General features: G+C 45.0%; 1 protein-coding gene across 1 annotated transcript in view; it reads left to right on the top strand.

Annotated features, from left to right (window-relative positions):
- Positions 1-16047, top strand: part of FLT3 (fms-related tyrosine kinase 3) — a 65760-nt gene that overhangs the window by 40268 nt on the left and 9445 nt on the right. The window contains exons 9-17 of the mRNA XM_012649875.1: positions 6081-6184; positions 6886-6994; positions 7245-7423; positions 8215-8321; positions 8408-8540; positions 8627-8731; positions 11768-11878; positions 12768-12921; positions 15083-15165. Of these exons, the coding sequence (XP_012505329.1) occupies positions 6081-6184; positions 6886-6994; positions 7245-7423; positions 8215-8321; positions 8408-8540; positions 8627-8731; positions 11768-11878; positions 12768-12921; positions 15083-15165 (1085 nt within the window). The remainder of the gene's footprint in view (positions 1-6080; positions 6185-6885; positions 6995-7244; positions 7424-8214; positions 8322-8407; positions 8541-8626; positions 8732-11767; positions 11879-12767; positions 12922-15082; positions 15166-16047) is intronic.

Below are 16047 nucleotides of genomic sequence, written 5' to 3'. Positions count from 1 at the left end.
AAAAAAAAAAAAAAATTGAACAAAAACCAAAGAATGAAAAATGTGAACACATCCCCAAGTGCTTGACAAGTCTTTTCCTCTCCACCTTAGGCTCTGCACTGAGATGGGGGACAGCAGACTACATTATAGTCCGAGTTCTTTCCAGCTTTTTTTTTTTTTCCAGCTTTTTATTATAAAAAGCGTTAGATTTACTAACAAGCTGAAGGAACAGTGCAGGGAGCTATCTTTTACCCACCATCTAGATCTGATGATTTAATTGAACTGAATTTGGTGTATGAAGTACAGTATTTTAATCACATTGCAAGATTTTACAGGGAAAGTGACATGAGTTTTTGTTTTTTAATCTGTAACCAAAAGGCCTCTGTAATACCATTATTCCCGAAAGAGCTTTGGCGTGGTCGTGGTGTGTGTGCCAGAAGTCTCTCGGCCTCCCACCTTCACAGCTTCATTTCTCCAATTTACTTCCTCAAATGTGACAGCAAAGTTTATCAGGACTTGCCGTTACGTGTTTGCATTTTATTAAATTATAACTTGCCAGCCGTCCTGCTATCCCGGTTCTGCTAAAAGTTTCCAGGATATTTCACCTGTTAATTTGCATGATGTCCTATCTCTGTAGACTTAATTACAAGCACCAAATCTATTAATACCTTAGCTTTTCCACGTTTCGTGGTAAAAAGCTGTATTGGACTGTTACACTTTTTTAGTAACCCCTCCTGAAAGACTCTCCTTTGCCTTGCTTAAGCCTTGTGTTTTCCTTTCCCTGAAATAGTTAGTCTTCCAACTCTATGAGGCTAAGTTCTGCCGGTGACGGGCACTAACTGAGCGCTCACCGAGTGAACAGCCATGTGGCAGGTGCCGGTTCAGGGCGCCGAGCCAGGGTCCTGCTCAGAAGAACAGACGAACAGAAAAGCAGGCTCACACGGACGACAAGTGATGTGTCATTTTAGAAGCTCACAGAGCCTGCGGGAGACAATTTTTTTTTTTCCTTTTTTGTTTTTTGAAGGAGTTGAGCCTTGAGTGTAGACATAAGGGAGGGAAAGACATTTGGGGCTAGTTTAATGCCACGAGCTCCCGTTCAGTCCTGCTGTTTGTGGCAGTGTCCCGGCTCCTGTTCTGCCAAAGCCCCCGCTCGGGTGCGAGGTATCAGCCACATCTTAGGAAGCCACGCCCTGAGAATGAGGGATCCTCTTACCACGTGCCACACAATGTGCACAGTCCTCATACGGATTATTTCATTTCACTCTCATAATCCTATTTCATGAAAAATGGAAACTGAGGCTAGCGACTAGCCCAGTCACTCAGGGCAAAGGCCATACCCTTCATTCACTCCTGTTTTCTGAAATCACCTTTAAAAAAAAAAGAGCACCCATAATTCCACCTCCAGAGATAACATTTTAGACTTTGTCTATGTAACCACCATGATGGAAACGTAAGATAAGGATCTTCATACAAACATGAAATGCTCATGCCATTCTTAACCTAATTTTTCACTTAAAATATATCTTGAGGATCTCTTTATGTCGATAAATATATCACATCTACATTATTGTTTTTAATGGCTTCATAGTATTCTACTTTTTATACATTTTTATTTTAACTATTGTTGGAAACTGACTTCAGGGTTTGTTTGTTTTTTTCTTTCATCTTTCTTTTTTTTAAAAAAAATGTTAAATTTTTATTTTTTTAGAGACAGGGTCTCACTACGTTGCCTGGGCTGGAGTGCGGTGGCTACTCATAGGCACAATCATAGCTCAGTGTAGCCTAGAACTCCTGGCGACAAGTTATCTTCCTGCCTCAGCCTTCAGAGCAGATGGGACTATGGTGAGCCACTGCTCTTTTTATTTTGATGTGATTTTAGCACTTACTGTATACCTCAGAGTAAAGTCTTTTTTTTAGTCTTTTTTTTTTTTTTTTTTGAGACAGGGTCTCGCCCTGTTGCTGGAGCTAGAGTGCAGTGACATCATCATAGTTCACAGCGACCTCCAACTCCTGGGCTCAAGCGATCCTCCTGCCTCAGCCTCCCAAGTAGCTAGGACTATAAGGCGTGAGCCACCATACCTGGCTAATTTTTTCTATTTTTAATGGAAATGGGGTCTCTTCCTTGCTCAGGGTGGTCTCAAACTCCTGACCTGAAGTGATCCTCCCACCTCACCTCCACCTCCCAGAGTGCTAGGATTACAGGTGTGAGCCACCTCACCCAGCCGCTAAATTTCGTTTTTTATTCACTGGACTTGATAAGCCTCATAGTAATGATAATCTAACACACATTTTTTGTTTATTATGTGCTAGGCATTATTGTAAGCACTTGATGCACAAGTGCTTTTTTATTTTGAAAATTTCTCTAACAACTATATGAGGTAGTGTAAACAGAGGGAATGGCCTGAAAAAACAGTGAAAAATATTTTCTGTCTTTTTAAAACATCTTGCACTCCTTTTTGAGAACTAAAACCTGCATCCCTGGCTCAGGCCAGGGTTGGGAGGGACAGGGTAAATCTTTCATTATTTGTGCTACGGGCAATGGCTCCGCTGACCTGGTAAAGGGAGGTCCTGGGTGGAGATGGGATGATCAGAATCATCAGCTGTAGTTGAACAGCAATTGCCTGAAGCTGAATGGCCGCCCTTTAAAAGCTCTGTATTCCTGCTTATTATTAGGACCATGGCATTTCAGACCGGAGTCTCCATCCTCCTCCTTTGCTGGCAAAATAATAAACTTCTCTTTCCTTCTCAAACCACTTGTCCTCGTTCTTCTGATGCAGACGACTGTGAGCTTTCGGTAACGGGAGATACTATTATTATCCTCCTCTCACAGACAAGGAACTGAGGTGCAGAGAGGTTAAGCGACTTGCCCAAGTTCACCCTACCAGGCAATGGCAGAGCTGGGATTCCCGCAAAAGCAGTTAGCTCCAAACTCTGTGTTTTTAACCATTTCATTATATTGCTTCTTGACACCAACTCATTTCCAAAGTGTGAGATTCTGAAACCCAGTATATAAGAAAACAGAAATATATACCTGCCCTTTGGTTACTTAAAAATTAAAGTGTCTTTGACCCTCATGAGATGTGCCATGCTTTGCTATTGAGTTTTTAACGGTTGTACACCCTGCCCCCAGGCTTGTCGGCTCCCCTGAAATCGAATGAAAATGAGCCTGGTATTATATAGAGAAATATAAAATCATCAGCACACCCTCCTTCTCTAACTCAGGACAGAAATTCGAACAGATCAGATTCAACTCCAGCCAGGCTGTGTTCACTGGCTCCGCAGCCTGAGGCAGGTGGGGACGCAGGGCTTCCTGGTCCATGTTCCTGTGCTGTGCAAAGCAGCACCCTTTGCTGTGCAAAGCCACCTTCAGTCTTGTCAGCTCTTTGTTCTGCAGTTTCAGAAGCTCTCAGCTTCCCCGATACATGTTTTATTACTCTCTGCATTCTGATTTGGCTTTGATAGTCCTTGCTCTTTGCATAAAGGATTCTTTACGGTAAAGTTACTCCCCGACCCCCTGGAAAGAGCCTGTCCTTTCTCAACCCCTCCCCTCTAGGCGCTAAAGGGAAAATAAAAGTGACTTGCGTTGTGGTTACAACAGAGGAGAAAATTCTTTCCATAGCTGTAATGACAGCACATCTTCGTCACCAAGATATTATTTCCCTGTGAACTCGAATGTCCTGATTTCCCGTCTCATGGCAGCTGGTCCTTTCTAGAAAAACCCGAAGGGAAAGAGGAAGTTTTGAATCTCCCAGTCCCCAAATTGGTTACTCCCCTTGGAATCCCCAGAGGGTCAGCGATGCAGTTATTGTCCTTGCGAGAGGTAACTGTCATAAACAGAAGAAAAAGCAGTTTAAAGCAACCTGGATATTTGATTCTGTGTCCCGCTGATTTATGGGACCAATTTCCTACCCGGAAATTGTTCAGATAGGTGAAAATATTTCAGACACTGCCTCGCCTAAACCGTGGCAAACCTCACTCTGTCAAGACAGTACTAAAGGCTGCGGAGGAAATAAGTTTACAAAACATTTTCCTTTTTTCTGCATGATGGTAAATAGCTGCATTGGCCCTTTCTTTTTCCACTTGATTGACCGTTGCCTTCCATGTGGGGCTGGCGCGCTGGCTTCCTTGTTAGCTCTTTTCTTCTTCCTCTTGAGGGCCTTTGGCCGATGTCCAGAGAGAATTACTCTGCCTATCCAGAGCTCGCACCTTTCTTTTCCTGGGCTGCTTGCGCGCTGCCTTCCTGGCGCCTGGGGCTGCACGGAGCTCTGCGCCCCCTTCTCGCCCCAGGGTCGCGATGGGCTTCCCCCAATCTTCCTATCACTTCTAAGTCAACAGCTCTTTCCTTCTTGTCCAGAAGCAGGTGAGGGTAGGAAATTCCCCTCTTTCCTTCGTCAGCCTTCTTGTTAACAAAGCAAATCAACAACCTGTTCGATGCTCAGCTTGTAACTGCCTGAAACTTTTGATAGGTCAGGGAAACGAGTTCTGTCGTCACTATACACAGTCGGAATTACCTTTTGGCTTAGCAGTTAAGGGCACATTGATGTCACACAGACATGGGCTCAAAAGCTGTGACTCTTCGGAAATCTGTTCTCCCCTTTACCCTCCGCCTCCTGTTCAGCACCTGCTGTTTCTTCCCCCCCACCCCACCTCACCCCACACCTGCTCTTTCCCTTCCTTTCCTGTTTTCCCTACCTTAGACAACACTCTTCTTGTCATGCTCTGAAACCCCAAATCCGAACTTTTATTTCTCCCGTCGCAGGGCTTCCCGCATTCTGCTGTAGCTGCCTATTTACTTGTCTGCCTTCGCCACTGTAAATTTTGTAAGAACAGAAACCCAGTTTTCGAACTCGCCATTGTATCCTCCATTCCTCCCACAAATAGGATCTCCCGGTGACACTTGAGTGCATGAACGAACGGATTCCTGGATTGCTACGACTGCCTCCAGACTTCCCCCAGTAGACTGTTCCTTCTGCCATCAGCCGAAGCTGACATCCCGCCATGATATTCCTCTCCTGCTCTGGACGCCACACACTTTCTTCCTCTTTTTCCCATCATGCCTAATTATTTGGGCCTGTTTCTCAAGGGCCCCAATCTGTTGGCCCCACTCTACCCATTTTCCCCCACCTCTCCCTCATCTCCCCTCCCTTCTGCTGCTTCCCAACACCTCCACCTCTGCTCATGAGCGTCCTCGCCGTGCCTGCCACTGCGGCCCCACGATTCCCATCCCATGCCTTCAGTCGCAGCCTGGCCTTCCCCTTGGGGGTCTTTCCTTTTGCTCTCTCACTGAAGCCAACTCATCCGTGAGCATCCAGCTCAAGGTCTACTTCTTCTAGAAAGCCCCTGAGCTTTTCTCATCTAAACAGACCTCTGCCTTCTTTGATCACCTACCGGTCTGCGGTGTAATGCTTTACCTACTCCACTTACATAGGCCTTGTCCACCCACCTGGATTGTGGTACGCCTGAGGACAGGAGCTGTGTCATTAGGTCTTTAACATCCTGCACAGCTCCAGGTCGAAGGCTGGCTTCCCTTCTGGCTCCTCCTCCTCCCTGCCCACTTCCAGTAGTCCACATAGAGGAGGTGTAATTAAATACCTCTGAACAAGGCTTGGGTTTTCTTATTCTGTTTTAAGGGAATTTTTTTCTTTCTCTCCAATTTTGTTACTGTGAGCCCATGAAGGCATAATTGAGAGCTCCTTGCTCCCTCACCTCTCCCTCACTATCCAACACGCAATGTCCAGCAACCCACAGGCCTGGTAGGCATGGTGGGCACTCCCCAGTGTCAGGTAATCCATGTCAGAACAGTGAGTGGTTGATGAGTGCTCCAAGTAGGTAGTAGAGCCTGCTGACACCACACAAGGATTTCTGTATAAACTCAGCATATTGCATTTCTAACAAGTTCCCAGATGATACCGATGCGGGTGCTGCCTGTCTGTGGACCACACTTTAGGTAGCAAGGATCTAGAATGCAGACACCTCCTCATGTAGTGAACTTCAGCAGGCGGGGAGCATCTCAAGGAAGCTCCTCCTATGCATACCATCATGTACTGTAGCATCTCCTGGAAGAATCAGGCTAAATCTGTCTTTCATTCTTTTTCAAACAGCATATCTAAGTTTTGCAACCATAAGCATCAGCCAGGAGAATATATATTCCATGCAGAAAATGATGATGCTGAATTCACCAAAATGTTCACGCTGAATATAAGAAGTAAGTTAAATTGCCAAGAATTTAATTTTGATCTTACAGCTCCTTAATTCTTTATTAATCATAACCAGGAAGAGCGAAGTAATGACTTAGAAGGGTTGCTACAAGACTGTTTTTGTATGCTGAAATGTCCTGAAACTTTACTCTCATATCTACTGGCTTTGGTCATATTAATGTATCTCTTTCTGTGTTTATCCTTAGAAGCTAAACGATTTATTCCATATCGTTTCTGAATATGCCTTAGTTTTATGACTTTATTGACCTTACTGCTTTGAAAGGTCATGTTAAGGAATGGCCATAGTACCTGCCATTTATGAATATTTGTTTTAATAATTTTTATTTCTTTGTTCTATAAAAAGATGGGAGTACATTTCCTCGGACTTTTTGCAGATACTTCTTCTGAAGCTAAGAATCATTTTAAGGTGTGCAGGTAGATGGAAGTCTGCACCTCACCTCCCTACCGGAGGAGCCTAACAGTAGAAATGTGGTGTTCAGCAGAGAGGTGCTGGGGCCGCCTACCCAGAAGGTTATGTGGCGAAGGGGAAAGAAGGAATAGCCAGAGGTCTTAAGGAATCCTGCATGAGAAATCCTCCTGGAAGCACAAACTTCCCTGGAGTAAACAGGCAGCCTATACTGAAGGCTTTGAAACCATTTCTGGAAAGCACCATACTCCATGAGCTTATTTGATGTGTCGTTCTCTGCAGGGAAACCTCAAGTGCTAGCAGAAGCATCGGCAAGTCAGGCGTCTTGTTCCTCGGATGGATACCCGTTGCCATCTTGGACCTGGAAGAAGTGTTCAGACCAGTCTCTCAAGTAATGAGGACATTGACATCTCTTGTAATGGAAGAACACGAAACTCTTTTTCTTAAATACAGTTTGAGAAGATAGGATGAAAGATTTAAAATGCTTCCCTTCTGAATCACCCATAATTCTCAGTGGTCATACATAGATTGTTTCTGATGTATAATAGATGAATCTCTTTTAGAACTCACTGCAGACCCCTAACTTCCCATCTGATGTCAGCCCCACCGGTCTGACTTCTCTGTCTGCCATTTCTTTTCAGCTGCACAGAAGAAATCACAGAAGGCGTCTGGAGTAGAAAGGCTAACAGAAAGGTGTTCGGACAGTGGGTGTCGAGCAGCACTTTAAACATGAGCGAGGCCGTGAGAGGGTTCCTAGTCAAGTGCTGTGCATACAATTCCGTTGGCACCTCTTGTGAAACCATCCTGTTAAACTCTCCAGGTACACGCACAACAGTGGCTGTTGCATTAGTGATAGCCCCCATCTGGAATTCCCCGCTAGAAGTCAGTCCCTGTCGCTGGCTTTTATCTGGGGACTTTTCCAAGAGAGTATAGGTTCAGCGTGTGAGAAAAGGAGGCTTTTTGAGTCAGGCAAGACTCCCCACTAACGTAGACTGGCGGGTTGCAGCAGAATTCCACTTTCACTGTTATGACTCACGAGTGACAGCGACGTGGAAAACCGTCACCTCCCAGTATGAGGAATCTCCACTGAAAGATCCCACTCTAGAGAAACAGATTTAGTAATTGTCGTTTTCCCTTTCCTTTAATCTCCTTGTTTGCCTTTACCGTGCTCTTTTATAATTTGCGGTTTGTTTTTTAGAGCCCTCCTAAGTTAAACAATTCTGAAACCTGGCCGCCTACGCTGATAGTTTAGAATCACCAGCAGCACAAAACTGACTTCTCTACCGTCACAGGAGACCTTCATAGAAGGAACACAAACTTCTTTTTTTCTCTGACTTGTACATCCTGTGGGTTTAGATTGATGTAATTCTTATAACCCCAGTAAATGGTTTTTAAAAAGGGGTTCAGGTTCATTTACAATTTTCTAGGAAGGAAACCTGTCCCGTATAGGGGTATTGCCTGATTTTCGGTGGGGGGGTGGAGGGTATGCAGGGTGCTCGCGAGGACCGAAAGTCGTGATTACTGAAACAGGATGTGAGAGATGATAATGAGCGGTCTGTAATATCAAACAGGAATTTCATTTCATTGCTGGGTGATGCTATTCTGTTGCAGGTCCCTTCCCTTTCATCCAAGACAGCATCTCATTCTATGCAACAATTGGGCTTTGTCTTCTCTTCATTGTCATTTTAACCGTGCTAATTTGTCACAAGTACAAAAAGGTAAAAGCAAAGGTAAAAATTCGTTATCATGTCCTGCATCTGCGGAACTGCCTATTCCTAACTGAGTCATCGTTTCATCTCTGAAGCAATTCAGGTATGAAAGCCAGCTGCAGATGGTACACGTGACGGGCTCACTGGATAATGAGTACTTCTACGTTGATTTCAGAGAATATGAATATGATCTCAAGTGGGAATTTCCAAGAGAAAATTTAGAGTTCGGTAAGAATGAAATGTTCCAGCTGTTTCAGTAGCATTTCCATTCCATTGGAAAATCTTTAAAATGCACTTTCCGTTTACCTTTGCAGGGAAGGTGCTGGGATCGGGTGCTTTTGGAAAAGTGATGAATGCAACAGCTTATGGAATTAGTAAAACAGGAGTCTCAATCCAGGTTGCAGTCAAAATGCTGAAAGGTACAGTATAGTGGCACGATGTCAAGAAAGATGCACAAAGATGGGAGGCACCATTTCCCGCCCACCCCTCCTCCTTTTTGGCATCCTTTTATGGCTACCTTCCTGCGTGTACCGGGACCCCCGAGCACATCATGTCTTGCTCCACTTCACGTTTTACAGGGATTGGGGTTGCTTTTAATTTCAGCCATGCTTCAAGGCTGAATATAACATACAAGTCAGGAATACAAAACTCCACCTCTTCTCTCTTTGTTGAGTTTTCACCAGCTTCCATATTCGGGGCTACGGTTGCTACAGGCAGAAGTTGTTTCTTACATTCCGACACAGACTCTGGGTAGAAGAGCAAAGCAGGGCCGCCGTGTCCTCACTTCCCACTCGCGGCTCCATCCGTGCCCAGCTGGCCTCCAGCCCCTCTCCCCCCTCACCGTCGCCGCCACTCACTCAGCAAGGGCACCTCCAGCTGGCTCTTCTGCTAAAGTCAGTAGTGACCTCCCAACAAAGAGGTCCGAAAGGCATTTTGCAATCAACTCACGTTAGTTGATCTTTCAGCATAATTGGTCCCATCAACTATTCTCTCCATCTAGAAATGTGGTCTTCCTTTGGGCTCCATGTCACCATGTCCTTCTCAGTCCTTTGCTGGCTCCTCCTCTTCCATCCAGCTTGTTTCGTGGTGTTCCCGTAGGCCTGCTCCTGGACCTGCCCCCCCTCCCTCCACATGCCCTGCAGCCACTTCCTGCACACCCACGGCTTCCTTCCGTACCCCGAGTCCTCAGGATCGCATCTCCCTTCCGAGCTTCAGGTTCTGATGTCCAAGTGCTTGGATGTCTCAAAAGTCCCTTTGACACTGAATTCCCCCAGCCGTGCCCCTCCATCGGCACTGCTCTCTCCGTGATGGGTAAGGGGTGCCAAGCATAGCCACATTCCACGCCATCGCAAACCAGAAATCTGCGGCTCCTCCTTGACACATGCGCTAACACCCCATCAGCTATTCCTTTCGGCTTCCTGCTTGGTGTTGAAACCCAGTGTTTCCTTGTTGGTGTTTCTCGAGTCCACCCTCTTGTTTCCATCTCTGTTACTGCCACCCTGACCGCAGTCTCTCTCCTGCACAGCTGCGGCAGCCTCCAAGGCAGGCAGCCTGTAGCCACTGTTGCCCCCCTTGGCATCTGTATGGTTCTGAAAGCCTTCTCCATGTTTCCTCCACAACCCTGCATGCTTTGGCCGCTGCTCACCTCCGCACCTCTTGCCCCAGCACACCAGGCTTCTTTCAGTTCCTCAGGGCACTGTCCACCCCCACCGCAGGGCCTTTGCACAAGTGGATCTTTCTGCTTCCCCTTCCCCTTTCACTTAGGTGTCTCCCACTCCTCCTTCAGCCTCAACATCACTTCCCCAGGGAAGCCTTCCCTCACACCACAGGCAAGACCGAGCCCCTTGCAAAATGTCACCTTAGCTGTCTGCAGGTTTTTTCCCCTAGAATTTGTCACCTTAAGGGGCCCTGTCTGCTGTGCTGTGCTCTCTCCTGTCTCCACCTTTGCCCGCCTGTTCCTTCAGTGTGCACTGTCCTCCCTGGCCGCTGGGCATTCTCCCAGCTAGCTCGTTTTCCTTCAGTCTCAGCTTAGACGGTTGGTGGCCCTTTCCCCACCCCTCTAATGCTACGTTAGCTGCCCCTCTTGTGTGACTCCCCAGCGTCCCTACATTCCTTTGCCACGTTGCATTTATCACGCTATATTGTGATGGCTTATTTACTTGCTCCCTGAAGAAAGGGGCTGTGTCCTGTTCATCTGTCATTCCCCACTGCCTGGCACGGGGCCTCATGCACAGTAGGCGCTCTGTGAACACTTGCTGAATGACTGAATGGAAGAGGTAAGGCTATATGAAAGTGCTTCGAAAAAGTTAAGCATGCCGTAAGACATAAGATACTATTTTGTCCATGAGGAACAGAACATGGACAATTAAAAGCCCCCAATCCCTGTAAAACGTGAAGTAGTGGAACACGTGATGTGCTCGGGGGTCCCGATCCACTTAGGAAATCCCACCCCCAAGCCAAGATCTTGTAAACAAGGCTACCCCTGAGAGCTCGCTCTAGCCAAAATAGAGATGTCAACACTCTGGAGAAGCCACCATAAAGCCTAGGATGTCTTACAGGACAAAATAAGGGACCTGGAAGTCAAATAAAATCTTCACTGAATATAAAGGAAAGTTACTATGTCTGTAAGAAAGAGTAAGCTAACAGAGGGTTGGGGGCCTGGGGCCTGGGGCAGGAAACCCAAACACCCTGCCCTTGGCCCTGGGAGCCCTGAGCAGCGACACATCGGCCTCAGTGACAGGTGCCCTGCGAGTTCCTCACTAACTCTCCTTGTGCTGTGCTTCGGAGCACTGTTATGATTACAATCAAGCTATCTAGACTTTTCTCCAGGGAGAGAGAATGCGTTGGCCAACCAATGCATTCTAGCCTGCTTGGCACTTACATTTCTCATTTCCAGTTAATGACTCTCTTGAGAACTTGGTTAGTGGAAACTAGTCCTCTTGGATCTCCTCCTGTTGGACTTACTGACAAATTTAAAGTTCTACTCCCGAGGTCCACAGGCTGGAGCCCACCACCCTCACTGACACCCCTATCTGTTCTCTATGACTTCAACAAATCCAGTAGTCAAACAAATTAACAAAAAAGTACGCTTCTGTCTTCAGCGTATCTGTTAACTTGCACTGTGGAGGAAAATCATGTGTTATTACTCTGTTTGTGTCTTTGTTTTGAGAGCCCACTGCGAGGATTTTTATTTTGGTAGGTGGAGGAAAGTCCAGTGGAAAGGTACATGATTAGATTCGACATTTACACCTCAGTCTTTGAAATTCTGTCCTAAAACACGGGATATTATGATTCAAAATTCAAATAGGATTTTTATGTTGGTTTCTCTCCTATAATTTTGAATTTAGATAAACAAGGTACATTAACTCTGAACTGAAGGAAATTTTAATTTGTTAAATGACAGAAAATTCCTATTTTCCTTGAGTTTTACACTTTTTATGCCCCTTTGTTGACAGAAAAAGCAGACAGTTCCGAAAGAGAGGCGCTCATGTCGGAACTCAAGATGATGACCCACCTGGGAAACCATGAGAACATCGTGAACCTGCTGGGGGCGTGCACACTGTCAGGTAGGCAGTTTCCGCTAAAAACACCTCATCGAAACGCTTTTGGCCTAAAGACAAAGAGGAAATTTGTCCTCATTCTTTCCCCCTCTTTTCTCAGTCACAGTGTGGGCTCTCACACCCACGTGGAATTATAAATCTATAAATCAGATAGGTCAATAGAAAGAATGCCCTTCTTGAACCAGCTTTATTGGAATACACATAATTCTAGCCCACATAAAAACAACAGCACTGCAAGTACGTTTTGTGGTATCTGTGCTTCTTCCCCAGCGGCCAAGCTGGCATAAATCCAGTGGTGAGGATGGTTACAGAGCTTGGCCACTGCTCCAGCTGGGCTGTCTCCAAATAAGGCACAGCCAAGCTGGGATTTCAAACTTTACTTTCCCAGAATTCTCTGGGGTGTGCTCTCTGATTTTCTCACTTGTGCCCAGAAATACCCAAATGATGTGCACAAGGGTCATCCTTTCTGGGACAGCAGGCCTGGGGCTGGGACTAAAAGAAGAGGAAAAGAAAAATGGATCTAAGAGAGGATCCAGAATATATTTTCCTTCCTCAGGCAAACAACCAACCGGCATATATTTGCCAAGTCCTCACAATGCAGCTAGCATCTTATTCCCGGTTGCAAAGTGGAGAATCTCGAGGCCAGAGGTACTGGTGAGGCCACATGTGCAACAAGGGCCAAAGAGAAAGGCAAGAAGATGCTGCTTTCCAAAGGCATTTGAACAAAAAGCTGAAATTGAATTTAAAGTATAAAGAGAGATAGGTTCAAAAAAGTGGTGCTCTCTCAATGTCTGGGGAGAACTGAGCCCTCAGAGAGTATGTTATCTGCTACACAGCCTTCTGAAAAAACAGTTTGGTGTTTGTATACCTATAATTAAAACTATAATTATTTCAGGACCAATTTACTTGATTTTTGAATATTGTTGCTATGGTGATCTTCTCAACTATCTAAGAAGTAAAAGAGAAAAATTTCACAGGACGTGGACAGAGATTTTCAAGGAACACAATTTCAGTTTTTACCCAACTTTCCAATCACATCCAAATTCCAGGTAAGAGGCTGGGTCAAGGTTTCATAATTATATGTTGTAGAATGTAGGCAAGGTGTGCTGATCAAATACTTCCCATTGATCACTTTCCAAAGACATCGTGTAGTCTGTAGGTCTTGAGACTGAGGGAATTTACTTGTCTTTGTTACCCTTTCCCTGTTGATTTGGAACTCGGAGACCTGTTCCCTTCCTTCAGTACAGGTGCTGTAGCTGAGCTAGCTTCTCTCTACCTGTGCCTGGATCGCACCCAAGAGACCTATTGGGTTTTGGGAAAAGGGCATTATTTGATCTTTCAGGACCTGGTTGCCGCACAGGGATTGGGAGAAAGAATGAAAACTGTTTTCAAAGACCTTAACATATTCATAAAGAATAGCTCAGGCCCTGGGCCTATTGCACAAAAGAGCTCTAAACTCATAAATTGGATTTCAGAATATTAGGATGGATTAATTGACACGTGTTGGGGACACAATCAAATAGTGGTAACTTTGTGTCTATGCACTGCGTTATATATCTGCCATCGGTGCGGATCCTGAGTGATAGCCCATCCTGCCGGGATTTATCGGTTTAGCACGCATAAAGGAGGACGGTAGGAGTTTAGTGGGATGCTCTTCTTTATCCCTGAAATTTCTTGCTAACTTGGGCATCATAGTGTTTCGGCACCTGTCTCTGAAGGGACGCACAGGCACGGTGCTAGAACGAGACTCCTCGGTCCTCAGTGCATCCTTGTTTCCCGCAAGCGTGGAAGGTCTCCCCTATGCTGAAGGCGTATTGTTTGTCAGAGACTTTGATCTTCACCCGGGGCCTTTCAGGGATGCCTTTGAGATTCAAGGCTTTGTTTTCTTAGAACTTAAGTTTCAGTGCAGGCCTTTGGCCTTGAAGGTCTGAGACAGAGACCCCCAGCATCTTAAAGCCACAGGCCCCCTGGAGGTCCCAGGCACATCTGCTTGCAGTTGCCCCTAACCGGGTCATACCCATCGCCAGTCCTCCCCTTTACACCCATTTCTTAGGTCATAGTCTAGAACTGAGAGAACTCTATGGTGCCATCCACAGTCTGGAGCAGAGAGTCTGTCCCAGTGTGTTGGATGTGTGTGACCGGCGCTCCACAGTTGTAATTAGCTCTTTTATTCATTCTGGTCACTGGGGTATTAAATGCGCTGAAGTTATTTCTTTTGGAATATTTGTGGTCTGCAGACATTAAACTATTTCCCAAAGATACGTAAGTTGTAAATTGGGTTAAACTCGTATGTTGGAATAAATTGAATCATGATCTATTTAACATTTCTACAGAACTCCTCAGTGAAGAGTTCTACATAACTTAAAAGATTTTTACTATGACTATTTATTAATTTCCCAATAAGAGGAAATGAGCTTTGCAAAGGCAAACTTGAAAAAAGAAGGGTGGTGAAGCACAGGTCTCCTGCACGATCTGTGTCACGTGGGCTTTCAGAGGGAGAGCGGACTGGGTGCAGAGGCCGAAGAGGAGATACGAACCCCACTTCCACTCTTTATTAGTTATGTGATAGCAGCCAGTCATATTTATCTCGCCAAGCCTAATGTCTCAGTTATTAAATGTGACTTTAGGCTGTGTGTGGTGGCTCACGCCTGTAATCCTGGCACTTTAGGAGGCAGAATTGGGAAGATGGCTTCAGGCCAGGAGTTTGAGACCACCCTGACCAAGAGCAAGACCCCATCTCTACAAAAAAAAAAAAAAGAAAGAAAGAAAAAGCTGGGCTTGGTGGCGCATGCCTGTAGTCCCAGCTACTCCGGAGACTGAGGTGGGGGGATTACCTGAGCCCAGGAGTTTGAGGTTGCTGTGAGCTATGGTGATGCCACTGCACTCTAGCCCATGCGACAGAGCGAGACTCTATCTCAGAAAAAAAGAAAAAGTAGTTTTAACACCCAGCTTGTAGTTTGTGGCAAGGATTGAGTGAGGTCCTTTTTGAAGTGTAAGACTCTATACAGGAAACAGGGATCTCTCTTATCTTAGACTCGCAAGCCCAGTTTCACAGATGTTTTCAATGTACATTAAAAAATGGACAAGTTGATGGTGTGCTTGTAATTTAAAATCCCATTTATAATTGGAATCCATTTATTTGAGGATTTTTTTTTATAAAATGCTCAGAAGAAGAACATAAATAATGAAAAAACAAATTTTTTTTAATAGCATGCCTGGTTCAAGAGAAGTTCAAACACATCAGGACTCGGATCAGATCTCAGGGCTCCATAGGAATTCATTTCATTGTGAAGGTAATATTTTTATTCTAAGTAGTAGCACTTGAAAATGGAAATGGTCACAAGAGTTTTATGTTAACTACTTTTAAAAAGCATGTAAAGGCAAAAGCATTATTTTCTTTGTTAACGTTGGATGATAATTAAAAGCCACAGTTTATATATTGTGAATTTCATGTCAATGTTCAACTAATAAACACTGAGAACTATTTTATTTGGTCAGGCTTTTCTTTTTAAAGTCATAAATTAATTAGAGCCATGTTATTACCTGATAAGTGGAAAAGATAATGAGTTCTAGAGTCAGACAGAATTTGGGTCGACTTCTGGTTACTTCACTTTCTGACTGAATGACTTTGGACGAGTTACTCAACCATTAGAATTACAATTTTCTGACTGTTCTTTATTGGAACAGTCCATTCTCTACTACCTTTGAGAATATACTAAAAAAGAAAAATCACAATTTTCTTATTTATAAAATGGGCCTAACACTACCTTCCTCATAGGACTGTTAGAAGGAGTAAATGGAAGAACATTAAATGCGCAATACAGTTCATAAAATGTGATAGACACTGGATTAACATTAATTCCTTTCCCAACGTGACAAAACTACCTAGTGCAATAAAGGACATCTAAAACTCCTGACTAGGCAGGATGTGGTGGCTCAACACCTGTAATCCTAGCACTCTGGGAGGCAGAGGCCAGAGGATTGCTTGAGCTCAGGAGTTCGAGACCAGCCTGAGCAAGAGCAAGACCCCATCTCTACTAAAAATTAAAAAATTAGCCAGGTGTGGTGGCACATGCCTGTAGTCCCAGCTACTCGGGAGGCTGAGGCAGGAGGATCGCTTGAGTCCAGGAGGTTAAGGTTGCTGTGAGCTAGGCTAATGCCACTGCACTCTAGCC

The sequence above is a fragment of the Propithecus coquereli genome, unplaced genomic scaffold, assembly GCF_000956105.1.
Source record: "Propithecus coquereli isolate 6110/MARCELLA unplaced genomic scaffold, Pcoq_1.0 Scaffold306, whole genome shotgun sequence".
Taxonomy (NCBI): Eukaryota; Metazoa; Chordata; class Mammalia; order Primates; family Indriidae; genus Propithecus; species Propithecus coquereli.
Note: the sequence above shows the minus strand (reverse complement) of the source record. Positions and strands in the feature narration are given on the sequence as shown.